The sequence below is a fragment of the Sus scrofa genome, chromosome 7, assembly GCF_000003025.6.
Source record: "Sus scrofa isolate TJ Tabasco breed Duroc chromosome 7, Sscrofa11.1, whole genome shotgun sequence".
NCBI lineage: Eukaryota > Metazoa > Chordata > Mammalia > Artiodactyla > Suidae > Sus > Sus scrofa.
In genome coordinates this window covers 98,241,084-98,265,223 of record NC_010449.5, presented here as the reverse complement: position 1 = coordinate 98,265,223, position 24,140 = coordinate 98,241,084, and the positions used below count along the sequence as shown (strand labels likewise).

The 24,140-nt window shown below is 41.5% G+C and overlaps 2 protein-coding genes across 29 annotated transcripts in view; one reads left to right on the top strand and one right to left on the bottom strand.

Moving 5' to 3' along the window:
- The window catches only part of ACYP1 (acylphosphatase 1), a 44,870-nt gene continuing 20,766 nt past the window's right edge, over window positions 37-24,140 (top strand). For 2 of the 28 annotated variants that reach the window (XR_002345573.1, XR_002345570.1), the window contains exons 1-2: window positions 38-390; window positions 19,832-23,179. Coding sequence is in view for 24 of the 28 variants with exons in the window: in XM_021098062.1 (XP_020953721.1) it covers window positions 270-390; window positions 19,832-23,179 (3,469 nt within the window). In the remaining 4 variants the exon portion in view is untranslated. 28 annotated transcript variants of the gene reach the window in all.
- The window catches only part of EIF2B2 (eukaryotic translation initiation factor 2B subunit beta), a 42,380-nt gene continuing 37,264 nt past the window's right edge, over window positions 19,025-24,140 (bottom strand). Inside the window, exon 8 of the mRNA XM_021099531.1 lies at window positions 19,025-19,065. Within this exon, the coding sequence (XP_020955190.1) occupies window positions 19,040-19,065 (26 nt within the window). The 3' untranslated portion in view covers window positions 19,025-19,039. The remainder of the gene's footprint in view (window positions 19,066-24,140) is intronic.

Sequence of the window (24,140 nt, the reverse complement as noted above, 5' to 3'; positions counted from 1 at the left end):
CAGTCCCGCCACGCCCCGAATTCCACCGGAGAAGCGTGCGCAGCCGCAGTCCGCACACCCGGGAGTCGCCCGGTCGCGGGCGCGGTCAACACGAGTGTCATTTGACCCGGTGTCCCACCAACTCTGCAGCTCCGTCCAGCCCTGCCCTTAGGGAACGGGAGAAGAGGGTGGGAGAGGCTTTTCTGGGGCTCCATCAAAGGGCTTGTATTTTTTTTTTTTTCTCAGAGCGATGCTTTCAGGTCCTGGGGTGTGTCCTTCTCTGGCAAAAGATGGAGCGCCTTAGATGTGTCCTCAAGACCTGCCGCAGGATTCCGGTGTCCGCCCTCTTAGCCGCCGTGGGCATACTGATAGCTTTTCTTAGCACGCTCGGCTGCTTTGTACGGGCCCCAGGTACGGCTGTATACTGTCCATGGCTTTCCTTGCAAATAGTTTGGAGCTTGCGTCAAATTTTAGCAAATCGGCTAGGTTTTGCTACGCGGTGTCTTTTGCAGTATCTTTCCGGGGACGTTTTCGTAGCCAATCTAATTATTTGGATATAATGTTTTACTCTCACGTGGTAACTCTGATCCTCTCTTCTTGCGGCCAAAGAGTGACTCAACCAAGTGTAATGATAATAAAGTTAACTACCAGATCCAAAATACTCAATATAACCTGGTTTCAACACTAAAGATGCTCTGTAACTTGTTAACATCAGAAGAAGGTTTGTTTGTCTTTATGCTTCAATTCATTTGTGTAAGCTACTTGGAACAAGCAGCTTACTTTTTTCCCTGTAACTGCTTAAAAGATTCATGCCCATGGAGAACAATACGGACAGCAGTGGTCGGTGTTAATACTTTAATATGTCATATTACAGTTTTTACATGTTACGAAGAAATTCCTTGGTGGCACTCCAAGGGCAGTACTTTTATGCCTTGTTTTCTTTTCTAATTGACTCTCCACTGCCTTCTCTATGTATGCATTTCCAGACATTTCCCACTCTTCTCAAGGCCCTAATTATCTCAGCATGGGGCTTGTCTGTCATCAACTCCCTAAGCTCCCCTCCAGTCTGGCAGAATTTCCCAGGGTGCCTCCCTCCATTTTAACTTCTTTCGCTCCTGTTTCTGAGGAAGAAGAATCTTTTGTCTTTCCATGAAGTCTCTCTCTCTCTTTTGTTTTGTTTTGTTTTGTCTTTTTAGGGCTGCATACGCAGCACATGGCTGTTCCCAGGCTAGGGGTCAAGTCAGAGTTGTAGCTGCTGGCCTCCGCAACAGCCACAGCAACGCGGGATCTGATCTGAGCTACGTCTGCGACCTACACCACAGCTCACAGCAACGCCAGATTCTTAACCCACTGAGTGAGGCCAGGGATCGAACCCGCATCCATATGGATACTAGTCGGCTTCATTACTACTGAGCCAGGAGGGGAACTCCTTCATGAGTTCTCTTGAATTAGTCCCTTAAAGTACCCTCCAGGCATTGACTCACTTTACCCCTACACCTTGACTTCAGATTGTATCTATCCATACACTGCTTCTCTTTGGGTTTTAAAATATGCTTAACTTTCCGCTGCAAAACTAACCTCATTTCCCTTGACCTGAACTCTCACCTGAGGATTCCATTCCTTTCTCTTAATAGAAAAATAGAAAATTAGATTCTTGATAGAAAGTTTTTCATTTGCTGCCTTGATGCTCCCTCATTGCTTAGTCCATTGTGGTCTGGCTCCCCCCTCTCCACTTTATTTAACCACCAGGCTACCAGTGACCTTCCACTGACCCAAAAACAAAAGCTGCTATTTCTTCAGCTTACTCATTTGACATTACTGATGTTTCTCTTCACTGGAACTCTCTTCTCACTTGCTCCTGTGTGCCATCTTGGTTGCTTCTTTCATGTCCTTGCTCCATCTTCTTTCGTGTCCCTTACATTTACGTATTTCTTCACCTGCCCCTCAATGTAGGTCTTCTCCAAAACAAGCCCTCTTATTTCTCATATAAATGCAGTTTCAGACATTCTCTTCCTTAATGATTTCAACCAGATACTCAAATTTCAAATCTCACCTATGTTTAATTGCTCTCTAGCTCGTTCTCTCTGCTTAGTTACAGACTCAGATTTCCAAATGCCCATGTAGCACCTCCACATGAATATTTCTCAGGAACTTCAAACTCAATATGACAAAAAGTAAACTCACGATCACCTCCCCATTCCCCCAATCCACTTCTCCAGCGTTCCCGCTCATGCTGAAGTCAACAGTCATCTTCCACTCCTCCCTCTTGGTCATCGCTTCTCTCTAACTGGTCAGCAGGCTCTGTTGAATTTACTCTGCAATGTCTCTTATATGCGTCCCTTCCTTTACACTTCTGCTGCCCTAGGTGAGTCCTTCCTCACTTCTCATTGGGACAGCACCACTCTTCTAACTGCTGTTCATCTGCTCCCCAAGCCCATCCTTCATGCTGCTGCTAGAATAATTAATTATCCTAAATACTGTTGATCCTGGAGTTCCTGTCGTGGCACAGTGGAAACAATCCAACTAGGAACCGTGAGGTTGCAGGTTCAATCCCTGGCCTCGCTCAGCGGGTTAAGGTTCTGGTGTTGCTGTGGTGTAGGTCGGCAGCTGTAACTCAGATTAGACCCTAACCTGGGAATCTCCATGTGCCCCGCAGGTGCGGCGCTAAAAAGACAAAAAACAAAAAACCCAAAACTGCTGTCGATCCTGTCATTCTCCTACTCCAATGGCTTCTTCTCTACCTAAAGAATAAACTTGAAATGTGTAATTTAGCATGGTATTTCAACTTTCCAGGTTAGGTCCAGCCCGCCTCTCCAGCCTTGCCTACCCAGAATCTAGCCCTGAGGATCTCCGCCCTGGCTATGCTTTAGAACTACAGGGAAAGCAATTTCTGGGGATGAAGCCTGGATATCTGTATTTTGAAAAGCTTCCCCCGAAGTTCTAATGTGCAGCCAGGGTTGAGAATCCCTGGTCCGTCCGCACGTGATTACTTGCACTTTCATACCTCAGTGGTACCGCCTTACTCCAAGGTCCATGTACTGGCAGGTGGTAGAGCATAGCATTCATGGGAGTAGGCTCTGGACTCAGACTGCCTGGAATTAAATCCCAGCTCCCTCACTTACTGTTTGTGGTTGTGTAACCCTGGGTAATATACTGTTTCCTCCAAGAACACTTTCCCAATCTTCTCAGTCAGAATGAATCTCTTTGCTCCTTTGTGCTCTCATAATATTTTCTGTCCTTGTTATGGCACAGGGCTGGCTTGTGATGAGCTCTCAGTGAATGCTCATGGAGTTGAATTAGCCTGTTGTGCATTTATTGTCATTATTTGCATGCATATTTCTCCCTTACACTAAATAAAAAGCTCTTCGAGGACAAAGATTATATAACTTCATCTTTGTATATCCTATGGTGTCCCATACATAGTAGGTACTCAGTAGGTTAATTCTACAGAGAAACTAGTTCTTAGAAAATAAATTTTAGAGAAAGAACATCAGCCAGGTACTCTGTTCTGCATCATTTTCAAACATTGCCAAGCATCACATTCAACCAAGCTTCCCACCCCACTCCCACTCCCACCCCATGCCAGCACTGAGTTATATGATTCTCCAGGATCTGGATCCTCACTTTGTAGTCGGGAAATAGTGGAATAATGAATCTCCATGGTTTCCGTTGTAAAGGTGAGATTCCATTGACATCTCACCTTGCCAAGTCTGCCAACCAGGCATATTCACATACAGAGTCTTATGTTATAAAGAGATGTAATATACACAAGCAATCCAAAGAGGAGCAATAAACACTACAGTTTTTGTTCATACACCACTTCTTTTTAAATTTTTTTATTTTTTCAATTTAACTTTTACTTTATATTTGAGTATAGTTGATTTACAATATTAAGTTTCAGTTATACCACAAAGTGATTCAGCCATAGATATACATGTATCCATTCTTTTTCAGATTCCTTTTCCATATAGGTTAATACAGAATATTGAGTAGAGTTCCCTGTGCTATACAGTAGGTCCTTGTTGATTCTCTCTCTCTCTCTCTTTTTTTATGGCTGCACCCACAGCATGTGGAACTTCCTGGGTCAGGAATTGAATCCAAGCCACAGCTGCAGCAATACTGGACCCTCTAACCCACTGTGCTGGGAGATCAATCCTGAGCCTCTGCAGCAACCTGAGCTGCTACAGTCAGATTTTTAACCCACTGTGCCACAGTGGGAACTCCTTGATTATCTCTCATATATAGTAGTGTTTATATATTAATCCCAAACTTCTAACTTGCCCCTCTCAATATTTTCCCTTCGATAACTATAAGTTTGTTTTTAAAGTCTGTGAGTCTGCTTCTGTTTTGTAAATAAGTTCATTTGTATCGGGTTTTTTTAAGATTCTACATATAAGTGATAGCATATTTTATTTTCTTTGTTTGACTTACTTCACTCAGAATGATAAGCTCTAGGTCCATCCACATTGCTGCAAATGGTATCATTTCATTTTTTTCATTGCTGAGTAATATTCCTTTGAATATATGTACCACTTATCCATTCTTCTGCGAATTGACATTTAGGTTGTTTCCTTGTCTTGGCTATTGTAAATAGTGTTGCATTGAACATTGGGGTGCATGTATCTTTTTGAATTATAGTTTTGTCTGGAAATAGCCCAGGAGTGGGATTGCTGTCATATGGTAGTTCTACATTTAGTTTTTTAAGCAACCTCCATACACTTCTCTGTAGTGGTTGTACCACTTTGTACATATTCTTAATCATAAGGGCATCTGAATTGAAGTGCCTGCAAGGTGACCTTACTTTTAACAATCACCACCTGCATCTCTTCTTGACTATTCCCTCTGCCAAAAGAAATTTATGCAACTTGGTCATTTGGCCTAGACTGACTGATTCAAGTTGATTCTGGAGCCCTGGATTATTTCCCTTGTGATTGATTGACTGCTTTATATAAGCACTGTTGGGAGTTTTCTTAGTAAGGCAGACACTAGTGGGAAGCCTCCAGAATCACAGAGGAAGAAATCACTAGAACCTCCTACACACTAACCTCTGCTGCTACCAATTCCAGATTTAGGCATGACCCAGAATTCAAGAACTGAGAAAAAGGTCAGAAAAGTTGTATGTCATATATTTAATATTTTTTTGTTTGTTTGTTTATGATGTCTCTATCTCCATAATTTAAGCTCCTGCAGACCAGGGATCTTTTTATGTTCACTAACATGTGTCTAAAACCTAGAATTGTGCCTGGCACACAGATGCTCTCAGTAAATAGAGAATAACTGGATTTATCTCAAGTGCTTCTTCGTCTATTTCTTTCTCCCCGTGAGAAAATGAAACAAGGGGTGCGCTTAGTGAGCGAGGTGGAGTGAGAACTCCATCTGTAGAATCGTGGCAGAGACCCTAGACAGATCCCCCAGACAGATACCCCCAATCCGACGCTCTGAGGCTACCAGATGACCGCGTCCAGTAATCCCACCCTCTGGGCGGGCTCTGGGTCGAGCCCGCGGTCTATGATTGGTCGCAGGAGTTGATGGGCATGGGAGATAGCGAAGGAGGATCTGCATTCTAAGCTTCCGGGCGCGGCGGTTACGCCGCTGGGGTACCGTTGGCCTGGTGGTCTCTGGGATAGTCCAGGCCGCTGGAGAAGTGGACGAGAAGGGTGAGCGAGCCTGCGACCGGGCCCCGGGGCGTGCCCATCAGCTCAGTTAACCTTAAAATGTTAGTCGGAGGGGATTCTGGCGGCCGCGTGGAAGCCAGGACCGTGGGAAGAGGGAAGGATGTAGAGGGACCGGGGATGGGTGTAGGGAGGTAATTGGATAAACAGGTAATTGCCCCAAAAGAGGCCTCTGTGGGCAGTCACGACCCGAAGCTCCCTTGCCCAGGTGTCTTCCTGTTACTTCACACACCCGCACATACACATAATCGTTTACTTATTCTGAGGTTCGGGCATCTTATGGTCAGGAAGAGGTCGCAGTGGTTAAGAATGGAGAGGTACGGATGTGACCCTTTCTGCCTCAGGATTGGAGGCCCTGGAATAGGATAATGAATGAATCCTTTACTTTCTTTTTTTTGTCTTTTTTTGCTATTTCTTGGGCCGCTCCCGCGGCATATGGAGGTTCCCAGGCTAGGGGTTGAATCGGAGCTGCAGACACCGGCCTACGCCAGAGCCACAGCAACGCGGGATCCGAGCCGCGTCTGCAACCTACACTACAGCTCACGGCAACGCCGGATCGTTAACCCAGTGAGCAAGGGCAGGGACCGAACCCGCAACCTCATGGTTCTTAGTTGGATTCGTTAACCACTGCGCCACGACGGGAACTCCAATCCTTTACTTTCTTACTTTCCTGGTCTCTGGCAGGTTTGAGCATGAGCATGGCAGAAGGGGACACCTTGATATCAGTGGATTATGAAGTTTTTGGAAAGGTGCAAGGAGTGTTTTTCCGCAAGTACACTCAGGTATGTGACCTACAGGCTTTGGGGACATCCTTAGGTAATGAGCAAGGGGACATCCCTAGGTTATGAGCATGGTGACAAGAGACATGTTCCTGACAAATATGCATTGGGAGAAGCTGGCTATTTGGTAGCTGCTTGGCAAAGCGTTGGTATATAGAGCAGTGGCTATAAAAATACTTTGCAGTGGGCAAAACGCCGGGTAAGATTCCTCTGCTGTTACTGGTCTTTTCTAACAGTGTTACTTGAGTACCGAGACATATATGGATGAGCTTCTTTTCCAAAGGGAAATGGAAGGCTTCCGCAGTTCTCTCTGTTGTGGCATCATCAAACCAAGTCACCGTTCCTGTAGGAAAGTTAGCATTGATTAAAGAGATGGCATTTAGATGAATTCATAACATTTATGCAATTGCCTCCTTTGTAGCTGGTGCATTCTCTTCAGACCTGTTTCCCTCTTCAACCTTCTCCCATTTGATTCCTCTCTACTCATTTTAGCTTTTGTTTTATTTATTTATTTAGTCTTTTTAGGGCTATATCGGAGGCATATGGAAGTTCCCAGGCTGAGGGTCGAATCAGAGCTATAGCTGCCAGCCACAGCTACACCCACAGCAATGTCTTCAGCCTACACCACAGCTCACAGCAACACCGGGTCCTTAACCCACTGAGTAAGGCCGGGGATTGAACCTGTGTCCTCATGGATACTAGTCTGGTTTGTTAACCGCTGAGCCACGACGGGAACTCCCATTTTAACTTTAAGAATGAGCACATTTTCCAGGTGTAGCTTTTCTAATGAAAATGCTTTGTCTGTTGTAGGATAAGTAATGGTAACATTGAACATGGACCCTGGTGTTCCTATGAGAGTATCAGGGACTAGTTGAGGCCATGAACAAACTATTGACCACCTCTGCCTTAACGGCACTAATCTTCCCTCAGTATGCACACACAGATGCCATCTCAGTTTGCTTTCTGTCTTCTATACGGGGTTGGTTATCAGTCAGGCTGTTGCCTTCCCAAGGAATTTCTAACCCTAAGTTAATGAGTTAACACTGCAGAACTTACCAAGTGTCACGTTCCTAAGACTGTGGTACTTAAAATTCAACCCCGAATCTTTGAAACATGAATGTTAAATGCCATTATTTCTCTTTCCAATTACTTGCAAGTCATTTCTTCCTGGTTCATACTCACATTCAAAGCGCCTATTGGGAGTTCCCATTGTGGTGCAGTGGTTAAGGAATCCGACTAGGAACCATGAGGATGCCAGTTCTATCCCTAGTCTTGCTCAGTGGGTTAAGGAACCGGTGTTGCCGTGAGCTGTGGTGTAGGTTGCAGATGAGGCTCGGATCCCGTGTTGCTGTGGCTCTGGCTTAGGCCGGTGGCTACATCTCTGATTCGACCCCTCGCCTGGGAACCTCCCTATGCCATGGTAGTGGTCCTAGAAAAGTCAAAAAGACAAAAAAAAAAAGAAAGAAAAGAAAAAAGTGCCTGTTGGGGAAAAAAAAAAAAATTAGAAAGTCATAGCAAGAGCTATATTCCAATTAGTTTTGCTACCAATTATGTAGGATAAGTTCCTGTGATTTAGTAAATGGAGGTGACAGCTTCAAAGATTAATTAAAGTTGTTGAGGGAAAAAGACCAGTTGGCAGTATAGCCCCTCTTTCTCTACTGCACCTTCCACCCTTCAAATTAAAGAGAATAAAAGAATTCAGAAAAACAAATATTTGTTTGGGAGTTCCCGTCATGGTGCAGTGGTTAACGAATCCGACTAGGAACCATGAGGTTGCGGGTTCGGTCCCTGCCCTTGCTCAGTGGGTTAACGATCCGGCGTTGCCGTGAGCTGTGGTGTAGGTTGCAGACGCGGCTCGGATCCCACGTTGCTGTGGCTCTGGCGTAGGCCGGTGGCTACAGCTCCGATTCAACCCCTAGCCTGGGAACCTCCGTATGCCGCGGGAGCGGCCCAAGAAATAGCAACAACAACAACAACAACAAGAGACCAAAAAGACAAAAATAAATAAATAAATAAATAAAATAAAATAAAAAAAAAAAAAAAACAAAAAAAAACAAATATTTGTTTGGAAAACTGCAGGGGAAATGTCAGTCTTTTTTGTAATTATTAGATTTGTGGTTTATCTTTTTTTTTTTTTTTTTTTGCCATGTCAGCAGCATGTGTAAGTTCCTGGGTCAGGGATCGAACCCACAACATAGCATCAATCCACTGCATTTACAACACCAGATTCTTAATCCACTGAGCCACATGGGACCTCCTTGTAGTTTATTCTTGACTACTTATAATCATTTAAATATATATGTTCACTTTAACAGTTATTTTGTTTTGCTACCCTCTGTTTACATGTTAATATCATCTAGCCTATTAATTAAATTCCATCACTACTAAAATGAGTGATGAGAATACCCAAAGGGACTTTTTAAAAAAATGAGAGTTGCAATGTTTATTTCAGGTTCTCTCTCTCTCTCTCTCTTTTTTTTCTTTTTGCCACACCTGCAGCATGTGGCAATTCCCAGGCCAAGGGTTGAACTTACGCCACAGCAGCAACCCAAGCCATAGTGGTGAAAACACAGGAGCTTTAACCCACTAGGCCATCAGAGAACTCCCTCAGAGGGACTTTTTAAAAAAATTGGACTATAATTCACATTCCATAAAATTTACCCTCTTTAAGTGTATAATACAGTGGATTTTAGTATATTCCTAAAGATGCACACTAATTCCAGAACACTTCATCACCCCAAAAAGAAACCCCATGTTCATTAGCACATTCTTCATCCTCCCAGCCCCTGGCAACTACTAACCTCATTACTATCTCTATGAATTTACCTATTCTGGACATTTAAAGTAAATGGAATTACGCATTTTGTGGCCTTTTGAGTTTGGTTTCTTTCACTTGATGTGTTTTCAAGATTTATCCATATTGTAGCTGATACTAGTACTTCATTCCTTTTTATGGCTGAGTAATATTGCATTATATGGATATACCACACTGTATATATCCAATCATCAATTCATAGACATTTAGATTGTTTCCACCTTTTAGCTATTATGAATAATGCTGTGAATGTTTATGTAGCTGTTTTTATGTAAACATTGTTTTCAATTCCCTTGATACACACACACACCTAGGAGTGCATTGCTGGGTCACATGGTAACTCCACGTATAAGTTCTTAAGGAACTGCCAAACTACTTTTCAAAGTAGCTACACCATCTTACACTCCTACAATTAATGTATGAGAATTTCAATTTCTCCATATCCTTGTCAACAGTTGTTATTGTCCGCCTTTTTTATTATAGCTGTACTGGTGGGTGTGTTTTGTTTTTTTGTTTTGATTTGAGGTATCAATGAATTTAAAAGGATATAAGTCCATGGGGTTCCCTGGTGGCTCACTGGGTTAAGGATCTGTCATTGTCACTGCTGTGGCTCTGGTCACTGCTGTAGTGTGGGTTTGATCCCTGGCCTGGGAACTTCTGTATGCTGTGGGTGTAGTCAAAAAAAAAAAAAGGATTTAAGTCCTATAAAGCATGTTCCCCTTTAATGAGACTAAACTGCCATCAAAAACAGAAAGATAGGAGTTGCCATCGTGGTGCAGTGATTAACGAATCTGACTAGGAACCATGAGGTTGCGGGTTCGATCCCTGACCTTGCTCAGTGGGTTGAGTTGAGGATTCGAGTTGCCGTGAGCTGTGGTGTAGGTTGCAGACACGGCTCGGTTCCCCATGTTGCTGTGGCTCTGGCGTAGGCAGGTGGCTATAGCTCCCAGGTTCCTAGCCTGGGAACCTCTATATGCCGCTAGAGCGGCCCAAGAAATGGCAAAAAAAAGACAAAAACAAACAAAAAAACCAGATAACTGGAAAATCCCCAAATATTTGGAAACTATATAACACACTTTTTAAATAAACTTGTGGTAAAATATACATAATCTAAAATTTGCCATTTTGGAGTTTCCATTGTGGTTCAGTGGTAAGAAACCCGACTAGTTTCCATGAGGATGCAGGTTTGATCCTTGGCCTCCCTCAGTGGGTTAAGGATCTGGCATTGCTGTGGCTGTAGTGTAGGCTGGCAGCTGCAGCTCTGATTTCGACCCCTAGCCTGGGAACTTCCATATGCTGCATATGTGGCCCTAAAAAGGAAAAAAATTTTTTTAAATTGTATTTATTTATTTATTTATTTTTGCTTTTTAGGGCCACACCTGCAGCATATATAGGTTCCCAGGCTAGGGGTCCAGTCACAGCTACAGCTGCCGGCCTACCCCACAGCCACAGCAACATCAGATCCAAGCTGAGTCTGGGACCCACAGCACAGCTCACGGTAATGCCGGATCCTTATGGGTCCTAGTTGGATTCATTTCCACTGCGCTACGACAGGAACTCCAAAAAGGAAAAAAATTTTTTTAAATTTCTTAAATTTAAAAAATAAAGTTTGCCTTTTTAACCATTTTAAATGTGCAGTTCAGTGACCTTAAGTACGTTGATTTTGTTGTGATAGAACTCTTCATCTTGCTTTATTTATTAGTATGATGTTTATATGGTGTATGGGCATACCTTATTTTATTGTACTTCACAGGTAAAGTTTTTTTTTTTTTTTTTTTTTTTAATAAACTGAAGGTTTGTGGCAACCTTGGATCAAGCAATTGTCTCTGTGCCATTTGCCCAACAGCATTTGCTCACTTTGTGCCTGTGTCACATTTTGGTAATTCTCACACTATTTCAAGCTTTTTCATCATCATTATTTTTGTTATGGTTATCTGCACTCAGTGATCTTTGATGTTACTATCATGTTTTTGTTTGTTTTTTATTTTTTAATTAAGGTATATACATTGGTTTTTCAAGACACATTGCTATGTCACACTTAATAGACTACGGTATAATCTAAATATAGGTCTTTTACGCCCTGGGAACCCAAAAAGTTTGTGTGAGTCACTTTATTGCAGTGGTTTGGAACTGCACCTGCAATACGTCCAAGGCTGTATTGTTTTGTATGTTGGATCATTGCATTCTAAGAATAAATTTCAATTGTTCATGATGTAGAATCTTTTTTATATGTTGCTGGATTTGGTTTGCTCATATTTTATTGTTTCACTTTGTGTTCATGAGGGATATTCCTCTGCAGTTTTTTTTTCCTGTGGTATCTTTTGTCTTTTTTTGACATGAAAACAATCCTGGCCTAATAGAATGATTTGGGGAATGTTTCCTCCGCTTTTGTCTTTTAGAAGAGTTTGTGAAGCCTTGGTGAAAGCTTTTACTTTAACTATTTTGTAGATAGAGTCCCTGTTAAAATGAATCCCACTAATATCCATGAGGACCTGGGTTTGATCCCTGGCCTCGTTCAGCAGGTTAGGGATCCTGCATTGCACGAGCTGTGGTGTGGATCACAGATGCGCCTTAAAACCCTCATTGCTGTGGCTGTGGTGTAGGCTGGCAGCTACAGCTCTGATTCGACCCCTAGCCTGCGAATTTCCATATGCCAAGGGTGAAGCCCTAAAAAGCAAAAAATAAAATAAAGTAGAAATTTTTATCAAGTAGATTTAAAATAAATAAATAAATAGATTTGGTAGAATTCACCTGCAAAGCCATCTAGTTCTCAGCTTTTCTTTGCAGGAAGTTTTTGTCTACTAATCAATCTCTTGATAGGTCTATCAGATTTTCTATTTCTTCTTCTTTTTTTTTTTTTTTTTGTTTTTGTTTTTGTTTTTTTTGCTATTTCTTGGGCCGCTCCCGTGGCATATGGAGGTTCCCAGGCTAGGGGTCAAATCGGAGCTGTAGCCGCCAGCCTATGCCAGAGCCACAGCAACGCAGGATCCAAGCAGTGTCTGCAACCTACACCACAACTCAGGGCAATGCCGGATTGTTAACCCATTGAGCAAGGGCAGGGACCAAACCCCCAACCTCATGGTTCCTAGTCGGATTCGTTAACCACTGCGCCACGACGGGAACTCCTCTATTTCTTCTTGATTTGATTTCTATAGTTTTTGAGTTTCTAGTTATCTTCCCCTTTAAATTATCTAATTTGTTGGAATACAATTGTTCATAGTATTCCTTTTTATTTTTCTTATTATTATCCTTTTTATTCTTGTAAGGTTGGTGGTAATGTCCCCTCTTTCATTTCTTTCCTTTTTTATTTTTTGGCTGCTCCTGTGACATGTGGAAGTTCCTGGGCCAGGGCTTGAACCCAAGCCACAGCTGCACTCTGTGCCACAGCTGTGCAACATCAGATCCTTAACCCACTGTGCCACAGGGGAACTTCCTCTTTTATTTCTGATTTTAGTAATTTGAGCTTTCTTTTTTCATTAATTAGGCTAGCTTAGTGTTGACGATTTTGTTGATCTTTTCAAAGAAGCAACCATTGGTTTCCTTTTTTTCACTTTTTTTCCCCATCTCCTTTTTATTATCTCCTGCTTTAATATTTATTATTTCCTTTTTTCTGCTTGTTTTGGGTTTAGTTTGCTTCTCTTTTTCTAGTTTCCTAAGGTAGAAGTCTAGGTAATTAGTTTGAGGGGACTTTCTTTTTAGATTGAGACTAGAGTTGGTGATTATATTCCTTAAAATGTTTCCAGATGACTCTCCAAGCAGAAATATGGTTATGAGGGAGAATTAGCTTTTTGGAATTTTCTTAGGAGAAAATACTGCTTACTTGTTCAGACATATCCAAAACTGGGCATGACTCAGCAACATTATTCTGTCATTTAAAAAATAAGAACAGAATGGAGTGCACAAATAAAACCCATAAGAAATTCTCATTCTTATCACCAGTCAAAGTTGGGAGTGTTTTGTTCATGCTCAAGTGTTTAAATAAATTATATGGCAATTTAAAATGTATTTGAATGAGATAACCTCCTGCTCAAAACTCAACACCATCAGTTTTTTTGTTTGTTTGTTTGTTTGTTTGGTCTTTTTAGGGCCACACCTGTGGCATATGGAGGTTCCCAGGCTAGGGGTCTAATTGGAGCTGTAGCTGCTGGCCTACTGCAGAGCCACAGCAACGCAGGATCTGAGCTGCATCTGCGACCTACACCACAGCTCACGGCAACGCCGGATCCTTAACCCACTGAGCGAGGCCAGGGATCGAACCCATAACCTCATGGTTCCTAGTCGGATTCATTAACCACTGAGCCACGACGGGAACTCCAACACCATCATTCTTATTAGCTAATTACCATATAAGGTAACTAAGAACTAGGGATATCCCATCCCTCAGGTTAATTTGGAGTAGAAGAGTATCATCATTACACAAAGCAAATGGATGTGGAGTCTTACTCAAAATCCACTCTCTGCATTCCTCTTTATTTTTTATTTTTTTAGTGCCACACCTGAGGCACATGAAAGTTCCCAGGCTAGGGGTCCAATCAGAGCAGCTGCAGAGAACCCGCATCCTCAGGATACTAGTTGCATTCTTAACCCACTGAGCCATAACGGGAACTCCTGTCTGCATTCCTTTTTAATGCCAAAATCTTTAACACAATGCATGCTGTAGCTATCTCTTATTTTTATTCCTTAATTTCCTCTGTATCCTTTAAACTGTTATTTATTTGACCAAAGTCCCTTTTGTTCATATGCAAACATATCTTTGCTTTGAACATAACCCGTTTGATGGATCCTTCAGTTCCTCATCAAACATAGTTTTGCTATGCATAACATTTTCTTTGGCCAACTCCAGCAATTTCCCACATTCACTAGATCACTCGTCTGGCATTTGGACATGCAATCATGTTAACTCCCATTTTCTTTTGTAATCCAACCCCTTCTATTTAAATAAAATTTAACAATCAATAACTTTTAATATTCTTATTTGGAAATTTTTACAAAAATAAAATTGCCTCTAAAACATTACTACTTTTCCCCAGTTTTCAATCAGTTCATGGTTAATGATTTAAAGGAAAGAACATTAGAAAGGCTAAGAAGAGAGCAAGTACAATGATTAGATAGTTTTCATAAGCTTATTCAACATTAAAGGCATTGTGGTTACTTAGAAGAGGAGAAAGTCAAGTGAAAACCACTATTAATGTAGTTTCATGAAACTTTGGTATTCGGAAGCTGATACCAGCTGTTTTTTTATTCTCCAGGAGGATGACAGAAAGTGAGCTTGGGATGAAACATAAAGATTAGAGAGTTTCTCTACAGTGAGAACAATGGAATTAGTTGCCCAGGAAATTGTGAAATACTCTCTAATGATCTTTAAAGATATAATAGACACTTAATCATCTGGATTTGCTTAGGTATGGTTCTGCTTAAAGAGCAAGAGAGGATCAGATAACTTCATGCTCTTTCTATTTAGTATGCCCAGTAGATTCTTGATTAGGAGAAGGAAAAGGAACAAGATATAGTCCAGTATCCTAACAACAGTCAGCCTTAGGGAATCATTGAAAATATCTGCTTTGGTCTTAAGTCTTTAGTATTTAACCAAATTGACTACACAGTGAAAAAATCTGGTGCCTGGGTTTTATAGGGTGGAAGAAGGTAATGGAGTCAAGTGGCCAACACTTCATGTTAAGATCAGCAGTGAGATTCTCCCTGGTGTAGTTCTGTTTTGACTGTTCTGGACAATATCAAATTAGTTTCAGTGGCTTGATGCTAGGCCAAGATTCTGGCAAGAGATTTTAGTCTCACTTTGTTTTGTTCAGTCTCACTGGATTTCTCTCTTGTCTTTTTCTTTCCTTTAGGCTGAGGGTAAAAAGCTTGGATTAGTAGGCTGGGTCCAGAACACTGACCAGGGCACAGTGCAGGGACAACTGCAAGGTCCCACTTCCAAAGTACGTCATATGCAGGAATGGCTTGAGACAAGGGGAAGTCCCAAATCGCACATCGACAGAGCAAGCTTCAACAACGAGAAAGTCATCTCAAAGTTGGATTACTCAGATTTTCAAATTGTGAAATAATGATCTGAATTTAAATTTTCCAAGATACTCAGTGGTTTTGTTTTCTTATTGTTAATAGAGATAGAATGCTTCTGTTTCAGTATTAGAATTTGTCAGTAAGTTATTTTAGTGTCAGATATTTGATAGTTACTGTATATTATGTGTATGATGGAAGGATTACAACTGTACACAATTCTAATCAATAAACACACAGGACATTCTGTGTAGGATACTTATTTTCTCTGGTGAACTTCATTTTGGGCAAAATAAGAAGCATTTACTCAGAGAAGAGAACTTTGAAGTAATTTAAAGAAGTTGGAAAGAAAAAGTTACCAGTTACTTTTAATCATTTCTTTTAAATAGTTTCCATGAAATTGTCTTCAGGAAATTGCATAGCTAATAAGAACAAATACCATAAGTTCAATCTGTTAGCTATTCAAATGATATTTTGGACTAATTGTTTTTCATTTTTCTAGTTTCTGCTGTCATTCTTGTCCTTTGAGCAAGCAATTCCCATTAATTGATGTTATGGGCTAAATTATGTTGGGTTACCCCCCCCCCAGGGTCCTAACTCCCATTATCTTAGAATGCAACTGCATTTAGGGGCTTTTTTTTTTTTTTTTTTTTTTTTTTTCTTGTCTTTTTGCCTTTTCTAGGGCTGCTCCCGCTGCATATGGAGGTTCCCAGGCTAGGGGTCTAATCGGAGCTGTAGCCGCCGGCCTACACCACAGCCACAGCAACACAGGATCCGAGCCACGTCTTTGAACTACACCACAGCTCATGGCAATGCCAGAACCTTAACCCACTGAGCGAGGCCCGGGATTGAACCCGCAACCTCATGGTTCCTAGTCCGATTCGTTAACCACTGAGCCACGACGGGAACTCCAGGGGGGCTTTTTTTGTTTTTGTTTTTTGTTTGTTTGTTTTGTCTTTTGTCTTTTTAAGGCCACACCCCTGGCATGTGGAGGTTCCCAGGCTAGGGGTCCAATGTCAGCTGTAGCTGCCAGCCTACACCACAGCCACAGCAACGCCAGATCCAAGCCTTGTCTGCGACCTACACCACAGCTCATGGCAATGCCAGATCCTTAACCCACTGAGCACCCACTGAGCGAGGCCAGGGATTGCACCTGAAACCTCATGGTTCCTAGTCGGATTCATTTCTTTTCTTTTCTTTCTTTCTTTCTTTTTTTTTTTGTCTTTTTGCCTTTTCCAGGGCCTCTCCCGCGGCATATGGAGGTTCCCATGCTAGGGGTCAAATCGGAGTTGTAGCCACCGGCCTACGCCTGAGCCACAGCAACGCGGGATCCAAGCCGCGTCTGCAACCTTCACCACAGCCCACGGCAACGCCGGACCCTTAACCCACTGAGCAAGGCCAGGGATCGAACCCGCAACCTCATGGTTCCTAGTCAGATTCGTTAACCACTGCGCCACGATGGGAACTCCAGAACTGTGACTGCATTTAGAGATAGGGCCTTTATAGAGGTAATTAAGGTTGAATGAGGTCATTAGGGTGGGCCCTAATCCAATATGCCAGAGAGTGTCCTTATAAGAAGAGGAAATTTGGACACAGATGTGTGTGCACAGAAGAAAGAACATGTGAAGGCAGAAGAAGACATTGATTTACCAGCCAAGGAGAGAGGCAACAGAAGACATCATTTCAATATCTTAATTGTAGATTTCTAGCCTCCAGAACTATGACAAAATTAATTTCTGTTGCTTAAACCACTCAGTCTGCTATTTCATCATGGCAGCCTTAAACTAATAAGGCAATAAGCATTTCGCTTCATCAGATATAAATATCTCCTGATTTGGTTTGGTTAGCCATTAAAAAAGTATGTATCAAATGCTTACTGGGTTTGACAATTTTGTCATAAATTTCCAATTTTTAAAAATATAAGCTTTCAATGAATATGAGACAAAGCAGGAGTTCCCATAGTGGCTCATCAGTGAACCCTGCTAGTATCCATGAGGACATGGGTTCAATCCCTGGCCTTGCTCAGTGGGTTAAGGATCGGACATTGCGATGGGCTGTGGTGTAGGTCATAGACGTGGCTGGGATCTAGAGTTGCTGTGACTGTGGTGTAAGCCATCAAGTGCTGCTCGGATTAGACCCCTAGCCTGGGGACTTCATATGCCACAGGTGCAGCCCTAAAAAGACAAAAAAAGAAAACGAGACAAAGCAAAAACAAAGTTGGTTAACAATTCTCAAAAGACCTATTTTTCTCAAAACTCAATGTCCTTTCATACTCATTCCTTTAGAAAAGAGCGATTTGGGGACAATACCAAAAAAGTCCTCACGTATAAATTAAGAATTGAGCTGGAAATAGTTTCTCTGATTTTTCCAGCTCTGAAATGCTATAAATCTCTAAGATGGAAGGCTCTGAACTTCATTGCGTGCCTAACACAAGCCTGGCACTGTTCTTGCCATGGGGATACAGCAGCAAACAAAAACAGACAAAATCCCTACCGTCATACAACTTAACATTTCTAGTGAGAGAGGACACAAGATAAGCAAATAAAATATACATTAAATTAAATAGTAGTACGTGCAAAGGAGAAATGAAAGAAGGGGAAAGAGGAAAAAACAAAAGTAAAAATTGCAAGAAACAGTTTTTAACACCGTGCTGAAACAGGATAAAAACTGAGAACCTGCGCTGTCAGAAAGACCTTGGCACTTCTGAATTCCCAAGCCGGCAATACCTAGTGCGCATGCGCATTGGGGTGTCAGGGACGAAAGCGTGTTCTTGGTGGGAAGGCTCAGAAGCGCATGCTCGCGGGCTCGCGCGTGCATGAACCTCGCGCGCACGAGCCTCGCGCACCAACGTGCGCGCGTCTGGCGTCTGAGGCGGTTGGTATGTGGGAGTTGGTGAAATGCGATTCGAGGTGACTTGGGGGAAAGCACGCGACGAAAAGATGATTCTGGGAGCTCTTCTAGACACCAGAAGGGCCGTTGCGACCGCTGCGAGCCAGCTTTACCGAGCCGCTGCGCAAGGGCTCCGGGAGGCCTCGGCCTGCCTTCAGCAGGGAGCCCAAACCTGGGCAGGCGGGGGTTTCGGGTTGCTGGCTGGGGGAGGGGACGGGGTGGAGCCTGAGCTTGGCGGCGGGGTCTGTGGCCGCAGCCCTGCTCCCCCAGTGTTCTTAGTTCAAAACCCGGATCGAATCGTACCATTTGTCTCAGGACTGGGATGCAATCAGGAAATCCCTTAGCTGGGTACCCATTGGAATGCTTATTAAACGTTCACCTCTCGTTTTTTGCTGGCTGCAAAGTTCATTATCTTAGAAATCATCAGCTTCCGGGAGTTCCCGTCGTGGCTCAGTGGTTAGCGAATCCGACTAGGACCTATGAGATTGCGGGTTCGATCCCTGGCCTTGCTCAGTGGGTTAAGGATCTGGTGTTGCCGTGACCTGTGGTGTAGATGGCAGACGCGGCTCGGATCCCGTGTGCCTGTGTCTGTGGTATAAGCCAGCGGCTACAGCTCCGGTTAGACCCGTAGCCTGGGAACTCCACATGCCGCGGGTACCACTAGATAAGACAAAAAAAAAAAAAAAAAAAAAAAAAAAGAAAGAAAGAAAGAAATTAGGTCCGCAATTATAACTTTGATTTTCCCGGGTTTGTAAAACTATCCTTACAAGTTGCGAGATGTCCAGCCCATGCTCCCCTCAGCTATGAAGACCTTTAATTGCACTATAATATTGTTTTTGTTTTTTACCTGCAAGAAAACTTGAAGTTCAGACAGACTCCTGCCATCATTATTATTGCCACGATAGTTTGAAGCCATCTGTAAAGACCAAAGAATATTAATACAAAGTAATAGTAGGGACCTTCTGAAAACTTATCAAATTAATTCATGAACAAGATTTAAAAGTCAAATGGTACAGAAAGGATTATAATGAAAATGAATTTTCCTGCCCTATCCTTTCCCATTATTAGTCTCTTTCCGGTGAGATAATTACATTTAACCAATAATAATATTAGTAATTATTATTAATCTTATTACCCATTTCTTCTTGATATAACAATTTAATTTAATTTCTTTCTGTTCTTACATCTTACTTATTAGAGTGTCTTAACACTTCATTGTAAGTTTTTTCTAAAAGTCATAGTTATTGTGTATAAATGTTATGAAGCTAGCTTGGACATTTTCATGAGTAATTTCTAACTAACGTTTCTTAGCGGAGTTTAGGCATCTGTTTTTGGTGAAGTGATTAGAATTTGAACACTGTCTTCAGGGGTCAGCCTCAAGCATAATTATGATTTCACTTTAGGGCATAAGGGATTTAGAGAGGAGCAATAAAAATTGTGAAATTACGGATGCCGTTATAGTGTTCGGTGTTTTGCTATTAAACCTGCTGTATCGAACATGAGCTGTGTGATCTGTCGAGAGATTGGAGCCGTAATTTGTTTTGTTTTACAATGTGATTTAATAAGAGACTTCATTTACCTCAAATATTTCTCTATAATGCTTGAGAGAAATGGGTGATGTCATGTCACTCTGAAGCTTTAATTTGTCTCTCTGTGTGTGTTGTTGTTGTTTTCTCCCATAGGCAATTATTTCCAGTCTGAAAGGGATCCAGTGCCTGGCATTCTTACCGGCTTTCTGCCTGCCATGATCAAGTGCTTGTCAGTTGAAGTACAAGCCAGATTGCGTTCTGGTTTGGCTATATGCTCCTTAGGTCAGTGTGTTGAGGAGCTTGCCCTCAACAGTATCGATGCAGAAGCAAAATGTGTGGCTGTCAGGGTGAACATGGAAACCTTTCAAGTTCAAGTGATAGACAATGGAATTGGAATGGGGAGTGAAGATGTAGACAAGGTGGGAAATCGTTATTTCACTAGTAAATGCAACTCCATACAGGACTTGGAGAACCCAAGGTTTTATGGTTTCCGAGGGGAGGCCTTGGCCAGTATCGCTGACATGGCCAGTGCTGTGGAAATTTCATCCAGGAGAAACAAGTCAATGAAAACTTTTGTGAAACTGTTTCAAAATGGAAAAGCCCTAAAAGCTTGTGAAGCTGACTTGACTAGGCCAAGTGCTGGGACAACAGTTACAGTATATAACCTATTTTATCAGTTACCTGTAAGGAGGAAATGCATGGATCCTAGACTGGAATTTGAGAAGGTTAGGCAGAGGGTAGAAGCACTCTCACTCATGCACCCTTCCGTTTCTTTCTCTTTGAGAAATGATGTTTCTGGTTCCATGGTTCTTCAGCTCCCTAAAACTAAAGACATATGTTCCCGATTTTGTCAAATTTATGGACTAGGTAAGTCCCAAAAGTTAAGAGAGATCAATTTTAAATATAAGGAGTTTGAGCTTAATGGCTTTATTAGCGCTGAAGCACATTATAATAAGAATATGCAGTTTTTGTTTGTGAACAAGAGGCTCATTTTAAGGACAAAGTTGCATAAACTCATTGACTTTTTACTAAGGAAAGAAAGTATTATATGCAAGCCAAAGAACGGCTCTGCCAGTAGGCAAATGAATTGTGGTCCTCGGCCTCGGCCTAACCCAGAACTCCATGGTATATATGTCATTAATATGCAGTGCCAGTTTTGTGAGTATGACGTGTGCCTGGAACCGGCAAAAACACTGATTGAGTTTCAGAACTGGGATACTCTTTTGGTTTGCATTCAAGAAGGAGTAAAAATGTTTTTAAAGAAAGAAAAATTATTTGTGGAATTATCAAATGAGGACATAAAGGAATTTAGTGAAGATAATGATTTTAGTTTATTTAGCACCACTCTTCAGAAGCAAGTGTCCTCTGATGAGAAGTATGACCAGGTCAATTTCCAGGAAGCATGTAATAATATTTTGGATTCATATGAAATGTTTAATTTGCAATCAAAAGCTGTGAAAAGAAAAGCTACTGTAGAAAACATAAACACACAGAATTCTAGGGATTCAGAAGCTATCAGAAAAAAGACAAATGATTCATTTTTGTATACTTTTGAATCCAGTGGACTAGCCCATAGTAAAATGACAGAGTCATCTTTACAAAATGAAGATAGTGCTTGCTCAGAGTCAAGGATCTTAGAACAAGAGACAGTTGAAGCATCAGAACCAGGAGAGAATGAGAAAGATAAAAAATCTTGCTTGGAACTTAACTCTTCAGAAAATCCATGTGGAACCAGTTCAGAAATGTTTGCAAGCCCTTTTCAAACACATCACTTTGAGCGGAGTGGAGACAACTCAGAAATACAGAAAGTAAGTACTACTGCGAATGACACAAATGCCAACATCCTGAAAAGTAATAGAATTCAGAATCAACTAGAGAGATTTAAAGATGCTACTGAAATGGAATGCCAGCCTCTGCCTTTTGAGACATTATTGGGAGCAAATGGCACTCCGAGAAAGGAAGAGGAAAGAAAAAAAGAACCTAGTAATTGTGGACGGATAAATGTTTTTAGTTACGGACAAGTTAACTTATGTTCCACTGGCTTCATAACTCACGTGGTACAAAATGAGCAAACTAAATCAACCAAAACAGAGCATTTATTTAAGAACCGTGTTCAACCTGGTCCTGTGAGTGCCAAAGAAACATTTGGAAGTAGAACATGTCATTCAGTTGAGATTCCAAACATTAAAGACTTAACCAGCACTTTAAGTAAAGAATTTGCTCAGCTGCCCAACAAAAAATTATGTAGAGCAAATATAAGTCATGGGCTAGAGAATAAACCTATAGCAACTTATAAAAAATTTTCCGTTTTCCAGGAAGGTAGTAAAAAACCACACACAGGTTGCTTATTACCTGACACGTCATCTTTCTCTTGGGGTAGACAAGTTTCGAATAGTAGTAAGAGAACAGATAAATTGATTGGATCCACCAAACCTATAGCTCATAAGAAGCTAAGCTTAAGTTCACAACTAGGATCTTTAGAGAAGTTTAAGAGGCAATATGGGAAAGTTAAAAATCCTCTGAGTACAGAAGTAGAGGAAAATAATACTTTAGAAATCACTACCAATCTCAGTCCCCAGGGTGAACCTGACATTCCATGGAAAGACGAAAACCACTTAGATAACTCTGGTATTTGTAAAATCACTACCTTGAAACATAATGATTCAAGGAGTAGTTGTCAACCAGCAAGTCACATGTTTTATTCAGAAAAGTTTCCATTCTCCAAGGAAGAAGACTGTTTGGAACAACAGATGCCTTGCTTAAGAGAGAGCCCTATAACTCTAAATGAGTTATCTCATTTTAACAGAAAGCCTTTGGATGGTGAGAAGTCACCTGAATCACTAGCCTCTAAATTATCCAGATTGAAGGGTTCTGAAAGAGAGACTCAAACAATGGAGATGATGGGTCATTGTGACGAATGTCCACAGTCAGGTTCCAGTAGGCAAGACAGTGGCTTGTACAGTGCGTTAACCCTAGATTCTGGTAAGTTATTTAAAAATGAACATGAAAAACCAGAAAGTGGCATCCAGCCAATGTCAAACTCTATCACACAGAGTAGTCCCTTCAATAAAGACAGTGAGATGCATTCTAACAACAGTACCACAGAGCCCTCTGTGATGTCAGAAACGCCTTTGGTATTGCCCTCTGACAATTCTACAGTTATCAGTAAGGATGCAGATGTTCTTAGAGCTTCAGAACAACAGATTGGAAGTCTCGACTCTCCAAAGAGAATGTTAATGAGTCATGTAGAAGATTCCACAGCTGACCAAAGTGGAACTTGTGTTCAGAGTGAGGAATCTTTAGCAAAAACTGATTGTGAAAATGAAGACTCCAACCCGTGTTCTTTGGATTGGCAGCAACATTTCGATGGCGCCTTGGGAAGAATGGTTTACATCAACAAGCTCACCGGACTGAGCACATTCGTTGCTCCTACTGAGGACGTTCGGGCTGCTTGTACTAAAGACCTGACAACTATGGCTGTGGATGTTCTACTTGAGAATGGTAAGTAAATGGTAACTGGCATGAATGGTTTTGAAGGTAGGCATAGTAGTCATTGTTCAAAGAGATGATCTCAGAAGATAGAACATTTTGAAGTTTAATTAATAAAACAGGTTTTATGGTATATGAAGATTATTCAGGTCCAGCACTATTTAAATCTAGAAATACCATGAAAGAACAACATAAAATGTAAGTGTATGTATGGCATCTCTGGGGGTGTGTATATACAAGAGGGCGAGAGTTTTTAATGAAAATGGTGCCATTGATAGTTGAGAAGATCCACAGTGCTTCCCTTCCCCACTTTCCCCTCTGTCCCAAACACACAACTCTCCTAGAAATTTGTCTTTAAAGGCACCTGCAATGCCAGTGTGGTATTTTTCTAGAAATTGCTCTATGCAGCTCCCAGGTTAATGGCCAGAATGATCCTGTCATCATCCTAGATTTCCCAGTAAAATCTATGGCCCAGGACAATACTATATTTATGAACTTTTTTTTTTTTAAGAAAATAGGACTTGATCATAAATCTTTGGAATATAGGTTAAGTGTGTATTTTTATAAACATACTTTTCAAATATACTTTATATGTACTATATGTACATATGCTAATACTCTTGATTTGTGTAAGTGGCTGTTATTCAGCACGACAATAGTGTGGCTTTTAGATGGGACCAAAAGGCCACATCAGAGCCTAGGCTAGGACTCTGAGTTTCCAGGTCTAAGTCAGCATTAAAAGTGACATTGTTTTGGCAGTGTGTTGAGAGCCAGATGTTGGGAGATGGTAGAGCTGATTTCCATCTGGCAGTAATCTTGGTTTTGCATCAGGAGGATAAACATTAAATGTGCATCTGTATTAAAAGTCCTGAATGTTGCAAAAGAATGTAAATTGTAAGAAGGTAATTGCAAATTATCTTATAATTTTTTCCTTGGGATAAATATCTTTAGCAGGAGTCTGATGTATTTAAAG